This window comes from Alosa pseudoharengus, unplaced genomic scaffold, assembly GCF_046254945.1.
Source record: "Alosa pseudoharengus isolate Yale_2024_CS ecotype anadromous, Long Island Sound unplaced genomic scaffold, YU_APseudo_1.1 YU_APseudo_1.1_scf_23, whole genome shotgun sequence".
Classification (NCBI taxonomy): Eukaryota; Metazoa; Chordata; class Actinopteri; order Clupeiformes; family Clupeidae; genus Alosa; species Alosa pseudoharengus.
This window is the reverse complement of record NW_027468685.1, coordinates 22,077,550-22,093,915: the sequence shown is the minus strand read 5'-3', so window position 1 is coordinate 22,093,915 and position 16,366 is coordinate 22,077,550. Positions and strand designations below refer to the sequence as shown.

Sequence of the window (16,366 nt, the reverse complement as noted above, 5' to 3'; positions counted from 1 at the left end):
GTTGACCAACGGCTGCCCCATAGTATTAGATTGTTTCACCAACTATAGCTTTTAGATTGTATCTAGACTAAGTATTGAGTTAATATCCTTGTGCAGTCGAGTGAAGCGACTACCTGTTGATACTTCATAGTGGCATATTTTGGTATTGCAAGGGTTGTGTTCATGTGAAGGCAACGCAATTTACACTCCGCATTCTTCTACAGTACGCCTAGCCTGCATTGAAGCATTTACACAATCCTGGCAAAAATTGGCAAAATCCGAGTGACTTTGCCATTTTTAACATGATGACATTACATATACATTAATGCCTGAATCGGGATACTGTATAGCCCTGTATTCAGTGCAATCACAATTAAATATGATTTGCAAATGGTTATTTTTTAATATTATAAGTCATAAATCAATCGTGTGGGTCAAGGGCAAACGGGCATAAGCTCAGGAATAATGAGATGCCCCCGACTGTTCAAATTTCATAGAGTGACCTTTCAGCGTGTGGCACCGCTTGGCTTATGGTTGTTTTATGTCTGGGCATTTCATCTGGGAGAGAAGACCCAGCACTCCTCTTTCTGTTCCCCCTCCCCAAGTTAAATGACTCAGGGGAAACGTCAAGGGCATAACATGTCCAGGTGAGACCATAAAGTCATCAATCGTCTAAATGCTTCAGTGACCTTCATGCGTATGCAGCTGGTATTACAGTTGCCAGGCAGGAAAACATGCATCTCAATTTGCTGCTCTGGCCTACCTTTGGGTAAATGCATTGTGCTTCTAAATGGTCCATTGTGTTGCAGCAAGATAATAATAGGGTAGCCAGGCTATTGCATTAGACTTTAAAATAATAATATGACATAGGCTAATAAATGTGACCCATGGTAAATACAGTAAAGGGCAGTATCAAAACAAAGGGAGAGAAATGCCACAGTAACATTTAATATTATTTCCTTTCTACCATGTACATGCAAGCCAAACACACACTTACATACTCTCTCTCCCTCTCGCATACACATACACATACACACACCCACAACGAGATTGAAAGGCAATGCAAAAGAGGCAAGCACAAGTAATTACAACTCTACCACTGCCCAGCATGACACATTCGAGGTCCTGAGCTGTCCCCTGGTGATGAATTTGAGCAATAACCGTCTTGAGGGCACCCTCGCCGTCTCTGCCGCTAATCTCCCAACTGCACATCGCACATCAGCAGCCATTACTGACTGGCTTTGCAGACGCGGCGAGGGCAATCGTGCCCCTACCCCTCCCACAGACACGGGGATCGTGCCAGGGTGACTCACCCAGAGTCGCTGGCAGTATAGCCGGGCCCCAAAGCGCCCCACCCACCCACCCCCCACACACACCTTTTGCTCTCGGATCCTTGCAACCAAAAGGGAGGACTATGTCAGCAGTCAAACCAATTAGAACTCTGCGCTCATCACTGCAGTGCAGACACATTGAGCATGACTCACAGACACAAGATTGGGAAGGAGAACTTTTTGTCGGGTGGAATTTAAAGTTCACGATGGCTAAGGAGTCGGAGGAGAAGCACAGCTGAGGTATTTAAACTAAAAGGGCCTTTCCAAATGGCCTTGTTGTGTGATGTGTGTGATGACGAGACAGCACTGCCATGTACACCTACTCCCCTTCAAGTGATTTCAGAGACATGGGCACAGCGTCACCCTCAGCTACATAACATCCTGGACATTGGACCCACAATGGCCGCCTGCACCACTCCACTTGCACACTTTGCAACTTGTTGTTGTTGTCCTGAAAACACAACACTTCTGCTGCTCTTACATAACTTGCACCACTATGCCACTTTATTTCTTACTTAGGTCAAACAGAACTACCTCAGCCTTTTATTGGCCTGACTTTGCACTAGTATTTTATTTTATTGACTGTCTATGCACAATTTCAACCAAATTTTGCTGCTCTTATTTTTTCATTATATGTGCCCTCTTATTTACTTATTTACTTACTTTTTTGTTTACTTGAATGTTATGTTTGTCTGTGGACTTAAAATTGGTAAAATATGTCTTGTCTCCACCGTGGGATAGTGAGAAACGTAATTTCGATCTCTTTGTATGTCTGGAACATGTGAAGAAATTGACAATAAAGCTGACTTTGACTTTGACTTTGACTTTGAGCGTGATTAACATTAACATAACATAGCAGAAATCTTCTGTAGCCCTCTCTCTTTCTAACAGGGATTTGTCTGTGAGTGTTTGCTGCACTGAAGCACAACATCACACAATTACGTGTGCCAGAGGGCCCTTGTCGTCATTGTTTGGCTCTCACTGGACATCAGTGGCAGAGTAACAATACAGCAAGAAGAGACAGCTCAGATCGATTTATTTCCCAGAGGAGAATGAGTGAGTGAAGGTTGGTGGAAAAAGAGAGAGAGAGAGAGAGAGAGAGACAGACAGACAGACAGGTGGGAGGGCTCGGTGAAGGGGGGAAAAAAAACATCACACCCCACACACAGCAAACACAAACACACTTCTGAGAACACTGGGCCGAAGTCGCTTGATTAAACATCCTGTCACACCCTTGGACACCATACTGTGGATGGATCACTTGGTTACCCCCCCCACACCACACCACTACACACTCATGAGTAAACAGACAGACTGGACAATAACTAATGTATGCTTCACCTCTGGAAATTCTGTCCAGAAGACGTTTCTTTTTACAAGTGCTTTCATTACACAGCTATCCATCAAGTGGCCCACAGCATAAAAATGGAGACCTCTAACTCCCACTCTGCACCTTGTTTCTCTGTCTCTCCTCACAAGTGTGGGGGAATTTGGAGGCTGGAGTGGCTACATAGTCATGTCAATAACATAGTCATGTCAATAATGAAACTTGCGGGGTTCAACTCCCTCCCGTCCCCGCTGCTCCTTTTTACAAGTTTTCTGTATTGACTGGCCATTCCCCAGGGGTAGAGTGCACTTGTCTGTGTGCATCGTCAGCCTGGCTGCTGTCCGACTCTTAGAGAGATGGAGGGGAGGGAGGGGGGTAGCAAGAGGTTGAGGCAGGTTGAAGACAGCTGATCTGGACACATTCAATGGAGGACATAAACTCCCTCAAAAAGTTCTACTTAGAATAGCCTACCCAAAGGACTTCTAGAAGCATCAGGTACAATACTCAGATCCCTTGAGAGAAGCAAAAACCTACTTAGACTTGACTTGCTCATACTGTAAGTGGGTTTTGTTGTAGATGCTTTGTGGCTTTGAACTTCCAGAAAGACCTAGCTAAGAGTGTCCATAGTCATGCACTTCACATAAGAAGACTGCTGGCTCTATTCTGTGATCCAGGCAATTCAGAGGATTAAAAGGCCTTGGCAAATAAATATTACAGGACTATGTCCTACTTCAAACTTCAAAGGGCCTATTGATCGCTTTTCAGATTGGTATGGACGCCAATACTGCTCTTATTGAAGAGGCATGTATGATGTGTTTTTTTTAACCATCCACAAAATTGCTTTGACCTCACAATACATCAAGTACTTGGCCTTGTAAAAGCAGTGAAGGTGAAGACATGACAAGATGGAAGGGTTTTGTTGGACTTCCATGGCTGCTCATTCTTGCATTAGCACTTTTTCGGGTCACATGCTAGCAAAGTTGAGAGGCTATGTTCTGTAGAATTCTGGGGTATTCTCACTGTATTCTGATGTGTTCATGTTACATCTGTGTGTAGTATACAACAGGGAGAGGTCCATATTATTGTACATAACTGTGCCTTAGGCCTGTGTACCAGCAGGAAGGTCATACAGGCCAATGTTTAGGAACATCCGAGGAACATTAGTGATAACACGGGCCGAGGGAGACAGCATGTCTGCCTATTCGGGCTAGTATCTCCATCTGGCCAGGGCCGGGTTTTGTACACTGGTTGGCACCTGCCACGTTGGCATGATTGACGTTTGTATGTTTTAGTATAACAGGCTTTGTCTTAGGTTTTGACACGGAGACGGATCGAGGAAGCGACCCGAGGAGCATCTTCTGTAGGAAGGCTCAGCAGCCGCTTCTAATAACAACCACTGTTAACTGTTAGACTGTTTGAGACTTAGCCTGTGTTCTGTTATTCATTATTGTACCATCTACAATAAATCATCATCTAATCGCCGATCCTGATCCCGCCGTCAAGCTTTATTGACCATCTTCAATGGTCAATAGACATTAGAACTAAAACACAACGCAACAACCAGAGAATACAACATTTCCCACCTCCAAGTGAATTCCTAGAGGGGAGAGCTGGGCGTAGATATAAAGGACATGAATTTGGCTTTTAAAGCATTACTGATGTCAGTCACATCACTCAACTGGGAGGGGGGGGTCAAATGGCAAATGTTCCGCAGTAGAGTGTGCACTAAAATCATCATCCTGGAGACAGGCATCGGTCTAGATGACACCCAGAGATATACATGTTTTCTCCCGCAGAACTCCTGAGAGCACCTCACAGTGTGACTTATGTGTTAATGCTCTGAAGAACCTCAGGGATTCTCCACACAAATATGCCTTGCCCTGCAGTTGAACCTTCCACGGCTAGTGACTCACTGATAGCACTTTCTAAAGTGTTGGCTCTGTTTCTACAAGTTTCTAGTTCACAGGCCAATACGAGAGCTTATCTGAAGGTGGTAGGGTAGCATCAGCTCTAGACTGCTGAACGTACACTACTGATGATTAAAGTAAGAAGAGTCAGGGAGAGATTGATTTAAAAACAATGGCAGCTGACACTCAAAAACAGTGCAAAGTGGAAGGTTTGGCTAAAACCTAAAGCCTTTTTCATACAATCCATCATTTTTGAGCCATGTGTCTGAGTGTGAGATTGTGTGTGCATACCTCCCCGGCACCTCTTTATTGTAGGCACTGCTCTACTCAGCAGTATACAGTGAAGCTATCCATAGAGAGGCAGGAGGGAGGGAGAGATATTGAAAGTGAGAGATTGAAAGAGAGAGAGATTGAAAGAGAGAGACGCTTGCAACAGTTTCCAATTAGAAAGGGCTGCAGCCTCGTCAGTCCTTTTTCTTGGCCGCCTCCGCCGCCTGACAGAACTTCTATGCCTCAGATTAATGCTCGTTCACCACCCAGCAAACACTTATTTACCAGAACTACTCCAGCAGATGCTTTCCCAGGAACCTGCCACGCAATCACAGTGTGCACCACGGCCAACTTCACCTCATTTGCATCTTATCCTCTCCATGCACTCCAGATCGGTATGAATTTATCCGATGGTAATAGCAACTTCGCCAGCCTTGATATATACTGTACTGATATCAGTTACAATGGTCACATTAATCACAGGGAAATGGGGGAAAGGGATGAGGTAGCAGTGTTGGCTGAGATGGATTTGGTCAGAGGCACAAAGGATACAGGGAGAGACGCGTCGGGTGAAGGGCGATTGGGAGAACAGGGCCGTAAAAAGGTTAAGTACAGATGACATCATAGCTGTGAGCGCAGTAATTGATATGTGAGAGGTGACAGGGTTACGTGGTACAAAAGGTGAAACGGAAGATGGTAGGATATCGATATGCGTGGAGGGAGGTCATGTTGTCAGGGAGATGGTCCTTGTTTCAAGGCCACAAAAAGAGATGGTAGATGGTGGAGGAAAGCTATTTTTGGTGCTGATTTGAAGATCTACCCATAACTGATGTCTCAAACATAAGGACAGCAAACTGCATAGGAAGGATGGAGTTTGGATGTGGTTTAATAATAATGCATTGGGTTGGCAATATTGTGTGCACATAAACACACAAAACACTTCCATGGAAAGCCAGGCATTTTTGCTTTTTTCCAGTTCAGAACTGACCCTATCAATATGCATTGCATTGCACGTAAAGAGAGCAAGAGGACTCCCTTACTGTTATCTTGGGAGATGTTAAGAAATCATGATAATGGAAACTCTGGGACATGTCCTCAGTCTCCCCCCAGCACCTCACATGATGTCCAACATATCAAATCCATCAGTGCTCGGTCCCTGCAGAGTTGGTCTGCGGTCACTAAGTGGATCCCACATTCCAGCAGGCCAGGTCACTGCCTTGCTAGGTACTGAAGATGCTATTCGAGGGAGGCTGGTGTCTCCTAGCAACAGGAATGTGGGACGCTCCACTGTTTGAGCACCTCATGGTTTGAGACTCAAAATTGTTGTAATTAGTTTAGTGTAATTTTGTTTGATCATCCTCCGAAGTTTGATATGCAATCCAACAAGTATAATACATCTGTGGACTTAGCTTTGCATTCTGCAACTGAGTTGGGAAGACTGGATTTTGCGGGCAATGGTATATACACCTACCCGGACTGACCTTCTAGAGCTACAGGCTTCTAGGAAATACAAACATCCTGGATCTCATTCCTGAATGTCTGTTAACAGTACATGAACACACTTGCATTGAATCATGAACATGCACTGCTGTTATGGATTGAGAACTGTATCAAACCAACAAGTCAGAGCATGTCAAAATCACTGGTATCTTTCTGACCTAACTCTCAGACCTTTACAGTTACGCAGTAGAAAGACAGGCAGACTCAATCATTAAGGATCCTTCACTCAACTCCTCGCTCAACAATTCCTTTCAGCTGCTCCCATCAGATAGACGGTTCAGATCACTTCATTTATTTTTTATATTTTTAGATATAGATATTTTTTATGCTCTCTCTAACCCAAATTTCTATGAGCCCCTAACCCAAGAAAATGTTCTATTGCTATGTGATGGTCTTTTTTTAATCCTTTCAATCCTTTGAATCAATACAGATGCTATTAGTCTGATGCTACTGTCAATCATGGGCCTTATTGTGCTGCCTCTGAGACCCGCTAGTCAGCTTGCTAGAGGAAAGTCATGTTTGAAGGTCATTGAATGCCTTTTCTTTGTTCAAAGGTAGGATGGAGGTCTTTTTCCCCTCTTACAGATTAATAGGCTTGCCATTTCCAGCATACAACATTAAGGGACATTTAGTGTGACATGTTTTTAATGGTCAAATGTGATCATGGGGGAGACAGCGATGGGTAGGTGGAAGACTCTGCAACTTCACTTTGCATTTGTCCTTCAGGATAAACAATTCCTCTTCTATCCCTCATTCTCCTGTTCCTTCGTATTTTTATTATCGCATAGTTGCGTATTTACTTCACTCAAGATGGAAACACACACAGACACACACACAGACACAAAACAGTTAAAAAACATTTAAGTCAGAAACTCTAATTAGAGCCTGGTATCTAAAGCATCTCCACAATATATTTGCCCATGGTGTGGTGCTGAGATTCAGCACAGTGGGAATTTTAATAATGGCAGTTAGACAGGCACTAAAGCAAAAGGTGAGTACAGCTTCTGTGCCTCTAGGGCAGCAATTAGAGAAAAAATACTGAAAGATGATACTTCCACAACACTTTTTAAAAGTGTTTTTTTGGGGCTGTAATATACCGCAGTTCAATTCCCCATAAGAGAGGTCGGTTAGTGCTTACTGTAATTTCCTACCAGAGGAACAAAAAATATTATCAGCACTCAGAAATATTTAAAGCATTTTCAGTAATGGTCCTTCTTAGGCCATTCTACAGGGAATGATCCCTTTCATTCCCAATAAGGAAATCCAACTCAATATTCTGCAAAATGAATTGGAAATGGACAATGTTGCCTTTTTGCACAAAATAACTTTGTAGTTTAATATATTGTCTCACAAGTGCAAACATTTGAAGTTTTGTGAAAAACTCCTCTATCCTCATCTTAAGATAATGGACTGAAAACAGTGATGGATGCTGACACCGAGAAAGTCTTATTAGGGTTGTCTTTCAACAGGCACAACCACACACACACACACACACACACACACACACACACACACCCCAACATGCACACATATACACACACACAAAACACTATTTAAATGGCAAACTGTTCTTGGAATAATTAATAATGATAGACCCATCACTTCAACTTCGTTTCTGCTATAATCTTCACAGGACTCGTGCCAATCTGTGAGATACCAAAGTTCTGGTTCTACAGTATCCATCAATGTTCCACCTCTCATCCATCTTGGACCTGTCTGTTTCTCACGCTGCCCCCCTCCTCCACTCCCTCCCCCCTCCACTCTACAGAGAAAATTACATCCCTGAAGAGGGCTCCCGTGTTCATGGAAACTGCAATCGCCCATGTCCCTTCTGCCCAGGATCCACTCCATCCCAGGGAATTACAGTCTCAGACTCCCATCAGTCTTTGAGTGGAGCGGCGAGGACCCCTGATGGCTGCCTGACCCACTGCCTGAAATATGATCAGTGTTGTACTCCTCATATGCAGTCAGCTGGATTCATATGAAGGACTTGGCATATAATTCACTCTTAATAACCACAGAACACTTAAGAGACAGTGTCCCATGTCATCAGTGTACCAGTATGATTGAACATTATTGTGTAGTACAAGTGCAGATATAAAGCATCAACCACAATGTAACTAGACGTTTGGAATTACACTGTAAAATGAACAGTAATCTATCACTCTGGTCATTTGAGTTTAGCTTACTCTACTGTTAGTGTTATATTTTTACACACAGTTTATTTATTTATGATCAAGTAAATACATGTTTCCCTGTATTATTTTTGCATCAAAACAAGAGCGCTCAGAATATGTTGCATGCCAAATTATACAATGACAAATACTTTCTATCTATTCTTGTCCATCATCTATTTTATCTGCTCTATCTAGTGCCAGATGGAGAAATAATGTGGAGTGTGGTGACAGATATTGCATGAAAGTTTCACAGGAAAGGCTACAGGATGAAACTGAAACGAAATGCCATGCATCACAATAGCTTTGCAGCTTTACTGCTTTAGTGTGGTCTTGTATGTAGTCTTGGTTCCTTTAGGTTATTTCTTGCATTTGTGACATTTTATTACAAAATATATTTTTCCTTTAAAGGGTTATGTTTCCTTTGAAACTGGCATCATTCATAGCAATTTAAAGACGGACAAACATTCTAACTGAACCCATGAGAGTCATTTAAAAGATACTCTATGTAAGCAAGATAAAATTATAGGTTTACAGTGTTGGGTATGACAACTACCAGTCAGAAAGCGTAGCAATCCTACAGCAATCACACTGCCAGAGCAGAGAGGAGTGTGCTTGAAATGATGTGTTTTGCACCGTGGTGATGGATTGTCTGTAGCATCAACGAGACCTTGTCACAGTGAGAAAGCTGCTAAAAATGAAAGCCCCTCCATTAAGGCGGTCCTCCAGTCACTGCATTGTACAGAAACAAGGTGGATGCAAGTGTAAATTATTACTGAATGAATTCCAGTGTGTGTGTGTGTGTGTGTGTGTGTGTGTCAGGCATTTTATGCATCCAGGTGAAGACAAATCGCTCTCTGCGCTTCCTGTGATTAAATATGCAGTAAACTGAATCAGCCACCAAGGACATGAAATAAGATAGTTCAAACATTTATATCAGTGAAATGCATGTGCATGTGTAAAAAAAAAATCCACACACTGGGTCAACAACAACATTCTTCTCCAACCATTGACGTTAACACGGAGTAACGTGTAACTGTTTCATTTTCACACTCAATCTATAGGTGTAATAGCTAATAAATATTGTATAATCTATAGGTGTATAGCTAATAAATATTGATTGCTTCAATGATTGGTCCTCTGATTGATTAATAGCTTGATTGATTGATGGATGAATGGACCCATTCATCCGTATATTTCCATCTCATGTTCTCACCTATAGTGTAGCCCCTCTTGAGTTCTCCACGACGAGGACTGCGGCCTTTTTGGACATTGGTAGTGTTGTTCTCCTGCTCCTCGGATATAGTGGCCCGGGCAATGCTTCTGATGATGGGTGACGCAAGCGGGTCTTTGACAAGGGACGCAGCAAAGCCCTCCTCAGAGATGTCCACCGACTGGGACTTCTTCTTCAACCTGATCAACACAGGAAACACAAATCAAACCGTTAAACCAATGAGCATTGCACTGTCAACTGAACAATAATTAAACAGACTCAAACCACAAAAATGCTAAATTAAAACATGCACAGTTTAAACTGCAGAGCAGCAAAACAATTAGCTTGTGCAAAGACAGACAAGAAAATGTAATAAAGCTCCAGAGACTGACTGCTGCAGAGCCGCACAATAACACACTGCCTCTTATGATCTCTTCTCAAAATGAAAGACACACACACACACACACACACACACACACACACACACACACACACACACACACACACACACACACACACACACACACACACACACACACACACACACACACACACACACACACACACACACACACACACACACACACAGACACAGACACAGACACACGGTTGGAATTATTCAGAAAACTGAAATCCCTCAAGATATAGATGCAATGTTAGCGGACCCCTAAAAATAAACCTCAGACTTTGATGAAACAAATATGCTAAGGTCAATATGGCATTATTGCTTCCTTTGAGTCGGTGACACAATCCACCCATATCGTTTCACAGACTAAACTTGAAATTGAGCTCCACCTACAGTCTGTTTCTTCCTAAGGGAACTGATAACAGTAGGGCCAGGGACTGTTAACTAGGTCGGTAAGCAAGCACCAAGGTAGATAAGCAGGCTAGCGCTAACACAACCAGGCATCTAGAGAGGGCTGAAAGTGCCCTGACCTGAATTCAAAGTCTTTCCAGGGAGAGGTAGCCAAGGTAAGGGTGTCTCTCTGTCTGTCTCTCTGACATAATTGCCTGCCCACCCTAACTAAGCCCACATCCCCCTCCACCACTCTTCTAGTAAAGCCCAGACAGAGAGGGAGCGATGAATTATGAGCGGTAATTCCACTAAGCAGATTCCCCGCGTCTTAAAGCATTATCCTCTCTGACTGCTCCTGGGAGGAAACCTGCCTACGCGTCTGCCGCTTAGAGTGATACGAATGCACGAGGCCCAAAATGCTGCCTTTCGTCTGCACACAATACCAATTTGAAATGCTGTGACTGCAGCGCCGTGTGCAACATGTATTGTCCTTGAAAATCCTCTTCATCAGAAAAGCTCTCCTTGGTTGGGTCTATAGCAGAGGAAATGGGATAATAACTGTGTATACCGGGCACAGAATCCTTTCAGTGAAAACATGCGAGGTGAAAGAGGTGGCATTTGAGGGAGAATGATCAACTCTCACCTCTACCTTGGTGCCTGTGACATGGTTGTAGTCCCTTAGGCACCTACAACTTTTACGGAGCTGTCATTGTAAGTCATAAAGTGTCATAAATCAAAGCTGAACTGATTAGCTAATGGACGGGGACGGGGGGGGGATTGTATTTATAGCTCGGTGATATTTACCTCCCCCCAGACATTTGCAGCATGTCTAGATCAGCAAACTATCAACTTGGAGCTGCTTTCTTCAATTAGGCAATTAAGGAAAAGAAAACACATAAATGTCAAGGCCTCGCGGCAATATCTAGTCTTCTTTCCATTCACTGAAATTTGTGAGCATAATGAGTTGGAATTAATGCGCACCAATACCACATGTGCTGTGCAAAGGCTGCAGGTTGCTCCGAGGTCAATTTAATTAAAGTTACACGTGCCGAACCACGCCTACCCTCCAATACAGGTCATAACCCGTTAATGTATTTTGAGGTTATTGGTGATTGGGGTCAAGGGGACCAAGCGGCAAATTTAACAGTTTATAAGATGTGAGGCCACCATTCACCTTGGAGTTACTATGAAAGCTAGGAGTGGGAGACTGATTAAATCTCGAGGTGTACAGGGCACAGGGGGTGAAGCGAGAGAATGGTGGACACTGAAATCCATCAGTCATGAAGGCAAAGAGAGGAGTTCACAGCAGGAGGTTTCTGCGGTTGTTGCTCAGTAACAAGATATGTACACACACACACACACACACACACACACACACACACACACTTGCTTAAACTTGAACAAACAAGAGGGAGGGGCCGACAACTGAATATTCATACCAGCACTTTTACTCTGCTTGAACGTGGGTGTTTTTAATTGAGCCTCCTCCAGCTTTGAGTCTGTAACAATTCAATTAGGACAGGCAGGCCGTGTGTGCAGTGGGGGCTGGGCTTGTGTGTGCCGAGTGTGGGCCTGCTAAAGAGCCCTCTAGCGTGCTGCCGGCCAGCTGGGACCACAGCAAGAGACACTCGTCGAAGCAGGTTGGCCATCACATCAAGCGTGCATGTGCGTATGTCTGTGTGTGTGTGTGTCTGTGGGTGTTTATGTGAGTGTGTGTGTTCATGTGTTTGTAATCACAAACGCACACACACAAATACACTTCTAGGTGGTGCCAGCATGCCGGCTGTCTCAGTGGTAGTTTGGCCACAGCTAAATGTGGCATTCAACCAGTCCTCACACTACATTAGAGGAAGGTGTATGAGGTATTGTGACACACACACACACACACACACACCTAGAGAGAGCAGACAAGAATTACTGCCCTGGCTTATGGAAATGTAGGCCATTTTATTCTGCATTGATTTCCAGATAGAGTGCATTTTCAGACTAAAGGCAAAAAAAAACCCAACAACAAAAAAAGCGATGACTTGGATAGGAAGACAGTTCTCCATCATCTTGTGCAGGTCATGAATGTGTATGAGGGGATATTTCAATTCCCCCAAAGAGCCGGGCATTCTCATGAATGTAAAATACGGGGACTGGGTATGGGAAATAAACCATGTAGAGTGCATCTCGGACCACAATGCTTTCATAATTGACCGCAGAGATGACAAAAGGAACTGCTTTAGGAGGCAGACCGTCTGTCAGTCACTGCTCACCACGCCCAAGTCAATTATTCATTCTGACATATCGGAGTCACTGCATATCTGCCTGTGGTGTCGCTCGATCTTACAAGAATCCTTTCCGAAGGGTTCAAAATAACAACAAATTATTTACTGTAGGTGGGAGTGCAAACAAGGAGCACTTACAACCACTCACCGCAAGCTACATTATTTAAAAGTGTGTGATGGGAGATGACCCTTACAAACACACACACGCACAAACACACACGCACACGCAAAGTGTGTAGAGAGCTTTTAGAAAATACCTATGGGTTGACCACTAGGGTTGCTCCAGACCACCAATGAGGTGGGGACCTGAAGAAGGTTTGGAGAGGCATTCTTTAAGCAAGATGGTGTGTGGCTGCAGACAGAGTATGACTCCCCCCCCCCCCACCCCCCCTACCGCCACAAACACACAGACAGCGGGCCAATAGCGTGCATCCGCATGAAGGAGTCGTGACTGCCTCCGATTTATCCGTCACTATGAATAGACTGGAGCTGTCTCTCTCAGGACACACACACACACACACACACACACACACACACACACACACACACACACACACACACACACACACACACACACACACACACACACACACACACACACACACACACACACACACACACACACACACACACACACACACACACACACACACACACACACACACACACACACACACACACACACACACACACACACACACACACACACACACACACACACACACTGCATTATTAAAAATGTTGCTCATTGAGTTGAGTCCCCCTGCAGTTCAACAATGGCAATGCCAGCCTCAACAAGCAAAAGGACATGACTTTGCACACTGTGTTGAACACCCAAAACACCCACACCAACACACACACCCAAAAACACAAGAGTGGCCTGTTGGGCTTTTAGTGTTTTTCGTAGTTTTGTGGTTGCATGAAAGAAAAAAAAATGAACACACTGAATCAAAGGACCCCCCTCCCCTCCATCTCTTTGTTTCTCTCTCCATCACTCTCTCCCCATCTATCAACCAGCGCCCGAGAGCTCTGTATTTGTGACAGCACACCAGAGCAGATGAAGACGTGACAGAAAACTCAACACGAGGTGGGGGGATGTGGGGGGGGGGGGTTAGTCTGGCAGCTCCCCCTCCCCACCACCACCTCGAACTATTTGATGCCGTCTCGTCTCTCTACAGCACGGCGATGAGTAGCTGGCTCCCTGTATGCCTTGATCTCACACACACACACACACACACACCTGTCCTGATTATGCCCCGCCTGCCGGAGGAAAACGTCTGCCAGCCGCACGTGCCAAGACTGTAATTTCCAAGTGCCCCCCAAAAAAGGAAAAAAAGAAATCACCACCGACAGGCGCCGAGTGAAACAGCTCAAACCGTCCCTTCGCCGCGGCCATTTGCTCAGCTGCTAATCCGGAGATCTCTTGCCCAACTCCCAGGCCGTCTGTTCCGGCTGAGCTCCGTGACCGCGGCCGGCTCCGATTAGCCCATCCAGAGAGCCTATGCACCTGCTAGCACAGATGTTAGCACCAAGCGCTCCCCAAACCTGGCCCACTCTTGATGTGGCCGATGGGTAATGACTGTAGAGTTTGGTACTGGAGGGACCTGCAGCTCATCCGGGTCAAAAGTCTAAAGCGAAGGCAAACAAACAGGCTTCATCTCCCTTGCATGTTAATTATGCACGAGCCGTGTGCCCAGGAAGGAGCCCAAGCTGTTTGAAAGCACCGGTAAAGGTCATTTGTCAGCTTTGGTGTCCATTTAGTTCAATTCGGACATTGCTAGTTTGGGTGCATACCCTCGTCTAATCTGTTAGCGAGAGACATGGCGCCCACACACACACACACACACACACACACACACACCCCACACACACACACACACACACACACACACACAAACACAGTAGACAAGAGAAATGAACAGATGAATAGATTACAGGCTGAGAGAGATGAAAGCAGTCACACCCCAACACTTTGGGTTTTCCACTCTGAAATATTCAGGAGTGGCATGTTGACAACACAGAAGACATGCAATACTTCCTGGGAAGCCTTGAATAAACAAACAAGTTCACATACACATACACAGACACAAAATACATATGATCTCTTCTCAAAATGAAAGACTAGTGAACATTACAGACACACAGACAGACACACACAGAGACACAGACAGACACACACACACACAGAGACACAGACAGACAGACACACAGACAGACACACACAGAGACACAGACAGACACACACACACACACAGAGACACAGACAGACAGACGAGACACACACACACACACACACACACACACACACACACACACACACACACACACACACACACACACACCTCTCCTTTCCTCGTCTAAAACATCCATATCTAACAAGACAGCACTGCAGACGATTAAGCATCTTAGAGGATTTCATTGCCACAGTAATGAAGAGCAAAGACTCTAAATGTGTGGGTTTGTCGACTGGGAAGTGGAAGCAGCTTGCACAGACACACGCCTGTAATTGCCTCTACATAATGGCATCGCAGAGAGATAAACACAAACACTTACAATAATGGCTTCTCAATAGCGCAGAGATTGTATTCATTAGTGATCACAGCTCAGACTACCAAGGCCATGACCTGTTTTTTTTTTTTTTAAAGAAAAGAAGTCTGTAAGTGGCAAAGGCAAACGTAATGCAACGTTCAGACCATATTAAGTTTTATCTCGTTCCTAAGCAACACAAACGGTTTGTCAATTGAATATGCTCGCGTTGCGCTTTGAAAGTTGAACCAAGTTCAACGCTCAGCTTGTTCAACGCTAGCGTTACGCCAGCGTTGCCACCGTTCCGCTGCCGAACCATAGAGAACAATAGGAAACCTGCCGCTTGCCGCTGGCTAATGGGATCCCCGCCTAATGTTCATCCTCATTTCCTCATTAACACTTAAAACAGCATTTATATTGAAAATCACTCGAGTCATATTTTTTCAGATTTCAATTCAATTTCACTTATGGATGACTTTGCAAGATGAGAGCGCTATATCCAAATAACTGGATTCCATCCAGCTCTTGCTGTAGTTCACAGGAAACGCATAATAAAACATTTTCCCACCAACAAAAGTGTAATCAGTCTTAATCAAACCAAAAAACAGTTTATATTTTGATCCCTTCCTTAAAGGCCAGGAATGTGAGTCATCTGACTATAGGAGTGAGATTTAGGATTCACTTATGATAGCAGATAAAGAACCCCTTAAGAATCAGGTAACCTGACACATACAGGCTCCTGGTCTTTTACTACAGGCCTTACGCAACAACACCAGATGCAAGGGATCTCCAAAGGCACTGATCAAACAGGACAACAAAGGCTTAACCCTAAGTGATGAAGGCAGGTTCTATCCCACCTCTTCCTTTAATATCGCCTTTGTATTCCAAGTAAGGCTTATCGCCTTTGTATTCTCTTGGAAATTGGTGAAAAAGAATTCATTCCAATCTGAAAAGTGGATCAATTTTACACTGAGCTCTCTTTAAAATTTTAAATGTTTGTTGTGTAACTTTCATAACAGAGACTGGACTAGTCTCAGGTTGAAATAATTGTTGGTGTTTGGTCATCTTTGAAG

General features: G+C 44.2%; 1 protein-coding gene across 2 annotated transcripts in view; it reads right to left on the bottom strand.

Moving 5' to 3' along the window:
• Positions 1-16,366, bottom strand: part of LOC143140901 (oxidation resistance protein 1-like) — a 72,149-nt gene that overhangs the window by 35,590 nt on the left and 20,193 nt on the right. For both annotated transcript variants that reach the window (XM_076302045.1, XM_076302046.1), the window contains exon 3: positions 9,705-9,901. In XM_076302045.1, the coding sequence (XP_076158160.1) occupies positions 9,705-9,901 (197 nt within the window). The remainder of the gene's footprint in view (positions 1-9,704; positions 9,902-16,366) is intronic.